General features: G+C 61.3%; 1 protein-coding gene across 1 annotated transcript; it reads left to right on the forward strand.

Moving 5' to 3' along the window:
* The first annotated feature begins 1,301 nt into the window (after nucleotides 1–1,301).
* TNNI1 (troponin I1, slow skeletal type) lies at nucleotides 1,302–6,303 on the forward strand. Its single transcript, XM_052653594.1, has 7 exons — nucleotides 1,302–1,346; nucleotides 1,743–1,784; nucleotides 2,256–2,387; nucleotides 3,754–3,843; nucleotides 4,730–4,906; nucleotides 5,136–5,245; nucleotides 6,065–6,303. The coding sequence occupies exons 1-6, from the start codon at nucleotides 1,302–1,304 to the stop codon at nucleotides 5,241–5,243; spliced, it is 594 nt and encodes a 197-aa protein (XP_052509554.1). The 3' UTR covers nucleotides 5,244–5,245; nucleotides 6,065–6,303.
* The last annotated feature ends 4,940 nt before the right edge of the window (nucleotides 6,304–11,243 follow it).

The following is an 11,243-nucleotide window of genomic DNA, read 5'->3' on the forward strand; positions in this document are numbered from 1 at the left end:
CCGGAAGCTGAGCACTGTCCACACTGACTCTGTTTTCTTCCCCCCTCTGCCCCTGGCCTTCCTGTGACGGACGCCCGCAGCGAGGTGAGTGAGACCCTGGGTATCTTCGCCCTGGTTGAGTCTTCAGTTGGGTGCTGGGGTGCTGGGTGGACATTTGGGGAGAGGAGAGGGCTTGGGTCAAGGCTTGGGGAAGGGGTGTCCAGTGGCTGAGCAAACTCCCTGGATGTGGGGCTCCTCAAGGTCCGGGCAGGGCGGGGCAGGGGGGGCGGTGGGCCCTGTGCATGACGCCCCTCCCTGAAGGTGGTCCTGAGGTTGGGACCAGTGTGACGGCACCCACGCTGACCACCCAGCAGTTCTGCCTCTCTGGGTCTGAGAGTGCTCCAGGCCTGGTGGGCCATCCTGTCCCTGCAAAGCAGGTCCTGGGCAAAGCCACACTTGCAGGGTGGGAGGAGATCCTCCTCGGACGCCCCACCGACACCGCCCCCCACCCCACCCCCCACAATGGGATGTTGAGGGATGAGCCAGGGTCCTTGCCCAGCCCCTCAGGTCTTTGCCCCACCTCCGCGGTGGTCCTGGTCTGTTCAGGCTGCTAAGGACACAGGCTCTGTTCAGCCAAGGTGGGCACTGCAGTGGGCAGCTGTGGACCCAGAGCTGGCCGACAGAAATCAGCAACAATGGACGGACGCTGGGCAGAGGTTCTCAGTGAGAATCGGAAAGCCTGGCTTTCAGCAGCTGTGGGAATCTCTGAGTGTCTCTGAGGCTTGTATGGGTGTGAGTCTGTGGGGAGTGCAAGGTGGCCCCAAGCCCCCCACGTGGTGGGGAGACAGCACTGCTTGGAAGCATTTCCAAGGGTGAGGGACAGTGGACGCTGAGGCTGGCGATGACCTTAGCCACATTCCACCCCTGGCAACCACACTGACTGGACCCCAGTAAGACCCCAGGCTTTCCCAGAGGAGGAGACAGACCACACTGAACGGCGGATTAGAAGCTTGCTCCAGGCTCCAAAGCCCATTCATTTGCTCCCCTGGGGACTGCTCACGGCCCATCACTTCCACTTCACACACAGGAATAGCAAACCAAGCTGTGGTCTGGGGTCAGCCCAGTAGCTGCTGGCTGGGGTGGGGTTCATGACCACCTGTGTCCAGAGAGGGCGGGAGACCTGGGTCTCAGGGGTGGAGTGGCCCCTTTGCTTCCCTGGAGAACGCACCTACAGGGCTGAGACCTGTTAGGAAGTGTCTAGTCAGCAAGAGACGGCAAAAATTTTTAATAAGGGGAGAAAATATTGTTTTCTGAGAGCGATTATGTGGATAGTGTTGACATCAGCCAAAAGTTTGACGACTGAAGCGGTAAGCTTCTTCACTGAGGAACTCACAGCTTGTTTCTTTGAAGTGAGGTGGAGTTGCCCCCAGAGATGCGGGCCGTCCTTGCTCCCCGAGGCCTGTGGTTGTCCAAACCTCACGCTGTCTACAGTCCCTCTGCTGGCCTGGGGCGGGGGTGTCTCAGTCCCCTGATTCACAGATGAGGGAGGGGTGCGCAGACCCCAGGGCCCGCACGGCGTATTGCAGGATCCAGCGCATTGGTCAGGGAGCTGAGTCTCTGAATCTGAGGGGTTAAATCGCAGATGGGCACTTAAGGGACCCTGAGGCAGGGGTTCTGGGTGCTGAGGGTGATCGGGCAGTGCTGGACCAGATTTCTGGTTCTAACCCTCTGCCTCAGCTGTCTCTCCTCCTCCTCCTTCTCAGAGAAAACCCAAGATCACTGCCTCCCGCAAACTCCTGCTGAAGGTGAGCGGGTTCCCGGCCCTGGGGGAGACAGCTGGGGAGGCAGAGGGGTGCTGGGCTCCTTTGAGACTGGGGTGGCGGGGGAAGGGGAGATGGCGGAGGAAGGAGGCTCAGTGGAGGCGGCCGGCGGAGCCCAGAGCCTGAGTTCGGGGCCTGGGGGGAGGCCGGACCCCTCGTGGGGACAAAGGCCTGCCTCTGTTTTGCTAAGTGTTTCTCTCTCAGGCGCTCTGGGTCCCACAAGGATGGGAAATGATAAGAGGAAGGCGGAAGGGCAGTCAGGCCTGGGGGGCCGAGTGCCCAGGTGGTCAGATGGGTCCCAGGGTCTGGTCTCACGTGGTGCACACACGCCTGGCAGGTACGGCTGCCTTGTGCACACGTGCCTCCTTAGGGGCAGGGCCAGGGCCGGCCCAGCTCGGGCCCGCCTTCCCGTGCGGGTGCCTGGATGCTCATCCGGCTGGGCCCCGCCTTGCGCAGAGCCTGATGCTGGCCAGAGCCAAGGAGTGCTGGGATCAGGAGCTCGAGGAGCGCGAGGCTGAGAAGAAGCGCTACCTGGCGGAGCGCGTCCCCGCCCTGCAGACCCGCGGGCTGTCGCTCAGCGCCCTGCAGGTGGGGGCTAGCGGGCGACAGCATGGGGGTGGGGGGTGGGGGGTGGGGGGTGGGGGTGTGACGGCGTGGGGGTGGAGGTGAGCAGGTGACATTGTGTGGGTGACAGCGTGAGGGTGGGGGCGGGCAGGGTGGGCACGGGGGGGTGGTGGGGGGTGGTGGGGGGTGGTGGGGGGTGGGGACGGGGGGAGAGGGGCCCCGACAGGTGTCGGGGAGGGGGGCGCAGGCCAGCCTAAGGAGCCCAGCAGGCAGGTGGGCAGCACGGTGGGGAGACCCCTTCTCCAGCCTTGCCTGGCTTCCCCTGCAGATGGCTTTAAAGTTTTCCTAACATTAATAAGAGGGTAGATATCAGTGACTGCAGAGCAAAGGGGCTGGAAGGAAACAGATCTCCTTTGACTAGGCCGTGGCTATGGACTGATAAACCACTGTCAGGTGAGATATCCGAGTGTGAATGTGAGTGGTGGACACCTCACCCACCGCACATCACAGCTTGCCTGGCCCAGTTTAACATGTGCAGGGCACTCACACAGCCGACAGGTGGGTGAAATCGGCCAACAGGAAGCCTATATAATGATGGAGAGTTGAATATATCCTGTTATTCACTGAAGATGAGAAGTGGTTGTCTGGTACGAATGGCTCTGAGTGTGTTGATGGTTCCCTGCGTGAGCATGGGGCTGCCCTGCTTGGCACCGCATGTCAGCCTGAGGAAGGTGAAAATCCAGAATTCCAAGGATGGTTTCTGCTGAACATGCATCAGTGCCTCACCACCACCATCATAAGTTGAACCATCCTTAGACCAGGGACCATCCGTAAACCAAGGCTTCCAGGTGGTGCCGTGGTAGAGAATCCGCCTGCTGATGAAGGAGACTCAAGAGATGTGGGTTCGATCCTTGGGTCAGGAAGATCCCCTGGAGAAGGAAGTGGCAACCCACTCCAGCATCCTTGCCTGGGAAATCCCGTGGACAGAGGAGTCTGGCAGGCTACGGTCCACGGGGTCAGAATCAGACATGACTTCGCGAGTGAACAGCAATCTGTGAATCAGGGTGTCATCCATGGTTCCCTCCAGTTGGTGGCAGTATTCTTGCTTTATTTATTCTCATTAAATATTCTTACTTTATTATTTTTGGTTAATACACAGTTTTCAAAATTTTACAACTAACATATTCTTTTTATCATAAGAAAAGTTTCTGGCGATAACAAGTACATTCAGAAAGGAAAACAAAGGGCTTCCATTCAGAGTGCGGGGTCCAACAGCCCCTTCAGGTCTCCTTGAGGGTGGGAGGTGGCCAAGGGCCCCAGGCTGAGGGGCAGAAAAAGGTTCGAAGGCTGAGCTCTCCTAGTCTCCCTTCCCGATTCCCTGCTTCCCCAGGACCTGTGCCGTGACCTGCACGCCAAAGTGGAGGTGGTGGATGAGGAGCGATACGACATCGAGGCCAAGTGCCTGCACAACACCAGGGAGGTGAGCGGCTGGGAGGGTGGGGCCGCTGACTGGCAGGTGTGGGCCGGGTCCACCTCCCACTGCAGACTCTGGAGATGGCGCTTGGCTCAGCCCTGGAGATGGCGGGGGAGGACGGTCTCACTGATGAAAGGCACGACTTCCTCCAGCCCACCAGGCGGGCTCCGCGGTGGGAGAGCAGCCCCCGTTTGCTCACCCACACACATCCTCACAGCCTGGTGATGACAGCTCCCCTTGGGCACGGCCTTCCTGTGCACTGCGCCTGTGATCACCCTGCGTGCCTGTGCACCAAGCGGTGCTTTTATCCGCACCTGACAGATGAGGGCCCTGAGGTTCAGCGAGGCTGGGAACTTCGGCCCGGGTCACACAGCAGCGGGCCTGGGACAGCCTGTCCCTGACCCCGACTCTGGCGCTCAGCGCTCCTTCAGCGTGGGGCATGGGGGCGTCAGCTCCAGGGGGGTGGGTGGGATGCAGAGGCAGGGCTCCTGCGCCTGGGGTGGGCAGCTTGTGGGAACCTGTCCACGCAGAGGGCCATGGGGAGGGACCGGAGGAGGACCGCTAGTCTGCGGGTCATGGATCTCCCCAGAATTCCCTCCCGAGGTTGCACTCTGGAAACACCCTGGGGCGTGGCCCTGCCCTCAGTGGCCTGCTCTGAAGGCTCACCGGGAGGGACTTGTTAGAAGCGGGAATAGGAGGACGTGCCCCGCCCCCTGCCCCAGACTCCAAACGGGGCTTCCAAACGACACATCCGTCTGTTCCCCGTCCGAGATCCACCCACCCCTGTGCCAGCAACATCGGATGGAACATAGGTGTTTGTCCATGAGGTGGTGGTGGTCACGGGCGTCCCTGGGGGCCTGGCCCGGAGCCCTGAGCCACCCGCTCCCTGCAGATCAAAGACCTGAAGCTCAAGGTGCTGGACTTGCGCGGGAAGTTCAAGCGCCCCCCGCTGCGGCGCGTGCGCGTCTCTGCTGATGCCATGCTGCGCGCCCTGCTGGGCTCCAAGCACAAGGTGTCTATGGACCTGCGCGCCAACCTCAAGTCCGTGAAGAAGGAGGACACAGAGAAGGTAAGCCCCACCCGCACCAACGCCGCCGGCCCTGCAGCCCCTGGGGGAGCCCCGCCCCCTGGCAGAACATTCCAGAACCCCTGGGAGACTGGGGACGGGGCTCCCCGCCCTGTTCTGGGGGAAGGAGGGCTGGGGCTGCCCCGCCTTCTAGGACAGGCTGACTGCCCATCGCCCAGTCTCTCTTGCGCCTGGCGGGCCGGCGCTCAGTCTCCGTGTGTGGCCCTCGCAGGAACGGCCCGTGGAGGTGGGCGACTGGAGGAAGAACGTGGAGGCCATGTCTGGCATGGAGGGCCGCAAGAAGATGTTCGATGCCGCCAAGTCCCCGACCACCCAGTAGAGGTACGGAGGGCCAGCCCCCTGCACCCGGCCCCGCCTCCAGGGCCAGCCCCCTGCTCCCGGCCCCGCCCCCAGGGCAGCAGGGACTCCAGGGTGGTGCCCCCGGGCTGGGCCTTGTGGTCTGAGGAGAGCGCCCTGAGCTGGGCTCAGTTTGGTCCCCAGGTGTTCTGGACACGTCACTCCTGCTTCGGGCCCTTGCCCCCTCACCTGCACGGGGCTGTGTCAGCTCCGTGGTTGCCCAGGTGTGCACCCAGCACCACCTTGGGTGCGGATGACCTGGCCCCTCCCAGGCCCTCTGGGCCCCAGACTCTGGGGCGGGGCTGCCCCTGGATGACTCTGATGTAAGAGCTTAGGACCTGGGCTTCAGTGGTCCCCAGGACCCTCTGGCTCTGACTTTCCAAAAGTACAAGCACTTTTAACTGCCTCCTGCAAAGTGCCCCTCAGTGGTCCAAGAGAGACAGGGCCGCCCACTCTCCCAGGAAAATGCTGGAGAAGGCACAGAGCCAGGCCAGGTGGCACCCTGCGTGGGCGAGCCGGGGGACACGTGACAGGCAGGGTCTGTCCACAGCCCCGTCGTCTGGAGAAGCCGCCTGGAGGGGTGAAGTCCTCGAGGGTGCAGTGGGGTTGCAGACGCTGGGAGAGCAAGTCAGGGGCTGACGGTGCAGTCGAGCTCGGCGCTGAGGATGACTCGCCAGACGTGGAGGGGACGCCCGGCCCGGCGGGGCGGGGACCCCGTGGGGCAGGGGGTGTGGGAGGGCTCCGGCCCGGCTGAGAGCTGAGGCCCAGCTTGGCCCTGAAGGCCCTGCTCCTCTATCTCTGCAGGCTGCTGGCCCCGCTGCGCTCCGGGCTCCTCGCCCGCCCCGCCCTCCAGCCCTGCTCGCCGCCGCCCCGCCCCGCGCCGCGGCTCCCTGCCTGCTGAGCGACCCTGGCAGGGTTGGGGTGAAGACCTCGCCTGGCGGGTGGGCGCCTGCGGGTCTCGGGCCCCCTGTGCCTGTTGCCCCCAGGCGTCACGCCCCCCCCCCCCCCCCGCACCCCGCCCCGCATTAAAGCCAGTGTCCTGATCCCCCGCGGCTCTGGCTGTGAGTACCCAGGGGAGGGGAGGCGGGGAGGCCGTGCGGGCTTCGGGCAGACACACACAGAGGCACGCTAAGGGGATTTCACACAGCGCAGCCTCACCCCGAGGGCTCAGCTCAGTGCAGCCTGACCTCCGGCCGTCAGTACGGAACTCAGGGGCTCCCCACTTCAGCCCCCGGCCCTGCCGCTCCGCAGGGCCGTTCCCCAGGCCCCCTGTACGGGTACCCTGGTGTCCCTGACCCTCGGGCGGAGCCCCTGGCCCAGCCAAGGTGACGCCTGGTAGTTGCAGGCCCGGCCACCAGGGGGGGACCCTTACCCTGCCCTGGACTCTCTGTCCCACCCCCGGCCAGCGTGCCATCTGCCGGCGGAATCCCCGCCCGATTTCCCTTCACACTTCTGACAGGCAGTGTGCCCCGGGACTGATTCTTCCTAAGGTGGGGCAGTCAGGGGTCTGTCCTCTAGGTGAGGTCCTTTCTCCACCCCTCAGGCAGCTGGACCAAGTCCAGTGCGGGCTGGAAGTCTGCTGCGATGGAGTAGGGGTCTGGAGGTACCCCATGCACACCGGGGATAGTGGCCCATGGGGCGGGGACCAGCGTCTGGGCTCGGAGGGTCTGGCTTTTCCGGGTGGTGTCATGTGAGTCCTGAGCTATATCCTTCGGGGAGTGGCTGCTCCCTGCCCTGGCCCTGGGCTTCTTGGCTGCCCAGCACCGGTCCCAGGAGAGGCTGGGTTGAGTGCAAAGCCCTCCGCCTGCCTGTGAGTCCCTGCTCTGCCCTCTGCTCCCAGTGTGCTACCTGTCATAAATGCCTGAAGCTGGGAGCAAAGTGCAGCGCCCGGGGCCCTGGGGCAGGGCCTGGCTCCTGTTTACCTGCCCGCGCCCGAGGGACAGCAGCCTGGAGGAGCTGGGGAGAATCCTGCTTCGGTCCTGGCTGCAAAGAGCTGGGTGGGCAGAGAGGCAGACGTGCTCAAAGAAACAGCTCCTACAACACGGAAACCCTTAGGCACAGACACGCCCAGACACACACGCACACCCACACACTCCTAGCTGCAGAGCCTGGCAGGCAGGGCTGGTTCACGCCACAGAGCATGGCTTGCGCTTCACACCCAGGCAGTCCCAGTGCCTCTTCCCTGCCCCAGGGCCCCTGCGGACTGCCTGGGTCCAAGGCGTGACCCCTGCCTCTGCCTTTGGAGGCCCCGGGGTTGCAGAGGCAGCTCTCAGTTTGCTGGCTGACTGTCGAGCTGGGTCCCGGGCACTGGGCCCCACCCTGCCCTACAAACCCAGGCCTGACTCAGAGCAAACGCCCAGTGCAGAGAGCCCACGGGACGGGGCCAGACCTCGGCTACCTGCTGCGTCCCCCGTAGGCTGGATGGGGCGGGCCGGGCTGTGGCCACAGCAGGGACTGGACAGGAGGCATGATCTCTGGAGAGACGCCCACCCAGTCCCCACTCACCTTGCAGGGACCCGGGCTGGCCACAGGCAGAGCAGAGCTGGGGTCAGACCAGCGGCCGCAGCACTCACTCTTTGCCAGGCTCCTCTCTCCGCACCTGATTACTCCTCAGACATTCACGCCCCCTGAGAAAAGCACCCCCCCCCCCCATTCTCCAGAGGGGAACACGGAGGCAGAGAAGTCACGGCTCCTGAGCGAGGGGCCAGGACTGAACCATCTAGTCTGTAAGGGCCCAGACTGTTAGTCACGACTAACACGCTTTGTCAGCATCACTCATTACGTTCTCACGGAAACCTAAGGCTCAGATCCTGTTACTTCAGATCCGTTCACACACAAGCAGACAGAGGCTTGGAGAGCTGAAGTCATTCAACACAAGTTTTGGGGTTTGACAGCTGCAGGCTGGGGACAGGGATCTGGGGGTCACCCTTTTCTGGGATCAGGCTCAACAGAGCCCAACCTGTAACTTTCCAGAAGGAACGTGGCCGGGGACCAAGGGCAATACACACACACCTTGGAGTTTGCCTGTCCCCACAGAGGTGAAAACATTCAAATGAGATACAAATGCCCCCGATGGGCTAAGGGTTTCCCCCCACCAGCAGGGACATAGACCTGCAGCGGTGCCTCCGGGTGGGGTGTGGGGGGTCCTCCTGAGGACCCCTGGGTGGAATGCCTCCCACATGCGCTCCGGCCAACCCCGAGCTCTGTATCCTCTTGGCAGGAGGCCGAGCCCACTCTCCGCCTAGAGGTCCCCTCACAGCGGGCTGGCTCTGGCCCAGGGCCATGGGGACTGAAGGGCCCGCCACGGAGGAAGCCTGTTAAACATTAGCCCCAGTGGCCCCCCACGAAGGGAGGCAGGCTTCCCGCAGGGTTCCGGGCTGGCCAGCATCGTTCCAGGTGGGTGACCAGGCTGCTGTCCCAGTCAGGGACAGGCCGCTGGGACTGTGGGGGGTGGCAGCCTCCTCTCCTGACCCCCAGAGCAGCCTGTGGTTACAGGGAACGGACGGCCTTGCACCTGGGACACTTCCTGGTGGATCCGCGGGTCCGGGAGAACATGAGCCCCGCGGTGTCTGGAGGCAGAGAGGGAGTGGCTCCTTGAAGGCCACGGCCCTAACGGGGCTGAGACCCAGGGGCTGGACTCACTGCAGGCGGCAAGGGCAGGGCCTGGGGGCCTGGGCAGGTGACCCCTCTGGCTCCACACCACTGGGCTCCACGGTCACACGGGCAGGGTGAGCCCACCCTTGGCTCTGGGCTCAGCAGAGAAGTCTGGTCTCAGCTGGGCGCCAGGACAGCCATTCCCCCGCCGGAGCCACATGGAGGAGCGTGTGTGTGTGCATGTGAGCACGTGTGTGTGCATGTGTGTGTCCATCGGAAGGGGTGAGCCTGGTGTGTGTGCCCCTGTGCACGCGGCTGTGAGGGCGGACGGATGGCACATGTTCCTCCTGTTAGATCTTCCCAGATGGAGATTCTGATCGGATCTCTGCCCCACCTCCTACTGCTCCGTGGCTTGCTGGGAAGCCTGGCCTTGAAGTTTCTGTAAAGGTAGTGTACTCAGTGAAAAGGATTCTCCTCTGTTCAGGCACGCATCAGTCAGTCAGTTCAGTCACTCAGTCGTGTCCGACTCTTTGCAAGCCCACGAACTATGGCATGCCAGGCCTCCCTGTCCATCACCAACTCCCGAGTCCACCCAACCTCATGTCCATCCAATCGGTGATGCCATCCGACCATCTCATCCTCTGTTGTCCCCTTCTCCTCCTGCCTTCAATCTTTCCCAACATCAGGGTCTTTTCTAATGCGTCAACTCTTCGCATCCAGTGGCCCAAATACTGGAGTTTCAGCTTCAGCATTAGTCCTTCCAATGAACACCCAGGGCTGATTTCCTTTAGGATGGACTGGTTGGATCTCCTTGTAGTCCAAGGGACTCTCAAGAGTCTTCTCCAACACCACAGTTCAAAAACATCAATTCTTCAGCACTCAGCTTTCTTTATAGTCCAACTCTCACACCCATACATGACTACTGGAAAACCCATAGCCTTGACTAGACGGACCTTTGCTGAGAAAGTAATGCATGTCTTAATTTCATTATTTTAGTATCAAATACGTTTTACTTATGGGGTGGGAGTACAGGAGGTGGTAATGTCTTTTAATTTGTTACTTCAAAAAACAACATGGTACCATTTGTATATTCATATTTTTAAAAAGTATTAATTTGGGAAAATCCGAAGTCAGGAACCACTGCCCTGCATTCTTTAGGGTGTGGGTCTTGCCCCTCATGTGGGAACTGACGCGTCAGGCTGACTCACAACCCTCCTGGCCTGAGGCCCACCAGTCCCCACTCTGGCTCCTGGGGAAAAAGGAGCTTCCTTATGTCCTATGTAGACAGCAGTTGGAGGCTGGGAATCCCAGAGCCTGGCGTCTTCCTTGGGAAGAGAAAGGGGCTCCCCCTCCCGCTGGCTGTGGCGTCTTGAAAACGCCTGTCCTGGAGCAGGGGTCCCTGGGCTGGCAAGCCCTGTCTTCTTGGATTCTTCCAGGGGAAGTGGCCACTGCAGGCTCACAGTCACTAACGTTCCCTGAACCAACCTCTAATTTTATGAACTAGGGGGTTGCAATTCAATATCTTGTAATAATGCATAGCAGAAAATAACCTGAACGTAAGAGAATAATTGTATATCTGTGTCACTGAATCATCTTGCTGCATATCTGAGACTAACATGGCATTGCGAAGTGACTGCACTTCGATTAGAAGGAGCTAGGTGATCGCAGGCGCTGTTGGAGCCCCCGTGTGTCCCTTTCCAGCCATGGCCCTGTCTCTCCCCAAAGGTAAACGCATCCTCGGTTTGTGTGTCATCCCCCTGGTGCTTCGCGTTTCTGGTTCCTGAAACAATACATTGTATTTGTTTGTCAGTCTGACATAAACACGTGCTTTCTGCTTTGAAGTTCATCAGAGGGAGAAGGCAATGGCACCCCACTCCAGTACTCCTGCCTGGAGAATCCCAGGCACGGAGGAGCCTGGCGGGCTGCCGTCTATGGGGCCGCACAGAGTCGGACACGACTGGAGCGACTTAGCAGCAGCACAGAGGCAGAGATTGTAGTAAGAGAGAAAAATGACAAACTACCAACATTTATTCACCCATTTTCTTGTGAAGAGACCTCTGGGTGGTCTCCAGAATTTTCTGACTGTAACCAGTGCTGCTCAGAGAGTCCTGTTGGCGCCTGCGGTCACAGTGCCGGCCACTGGGTTGTACCACGGATGCTCTTGCAGCAACTTACCATCAAGGCCACCCCGATCCTGGAGAAGATGGGTCCTGGGTGCTGAGAGACCCGACCCAGCCCCGACCTACGGCCTCTGGGGTTTCCTGGTCTCCTTCCCAAAGCAAGTTAGTGCCATTCTCCAAGCCTAGACATGGGCGAAGGAGGCACTCTCCTCTCCTCAGGACGCTCGGGTGTCAGGGCACCGCACGGCATGGATGTGCGGAACACCGCC

This window comes from Budorcas taxicolor, chromosome 16, assembly GCF_023091745.1.
Source record: "Budorcas taxicolor isolate Tak-1 chromosome 16, Takin1.1, whole genome shotgun sequence".
NCBI lineage: Eukaryota > Metazoa > Chordata > Mammalia > Artiodactyla > Bovidae > Budorcas > Budorcas taxicolor.

What these genes read in the sequence shown, in the direction of transcription:
- TNNI1 (XM_052653594.1), top strand. Translation starts at nt 1,302, where the DNA reads ATGTGGATAGTGTTGACATCAGCCAAAAGTTTGACGACTGAAGCG. An exon ending in CCCGCAAACTCCTGCTGAAG is followed by an intron (nt 1,785 to 2,255) that starts GTGAGCGGGTTC and finishes CGCCTTGCGCAG; the next exon opens with AGCCTGATGCTGGCCAGAGC. An exon ending in TGTCGCTCAGCGCCCTGCAG is followed by an intron (nt 2,388 to 3,753) that starts GTGGGGGCTAGC and finishes CTGCTTCCCCAG; the next exon opens with GACCTGTGCCGTGACCTGCA.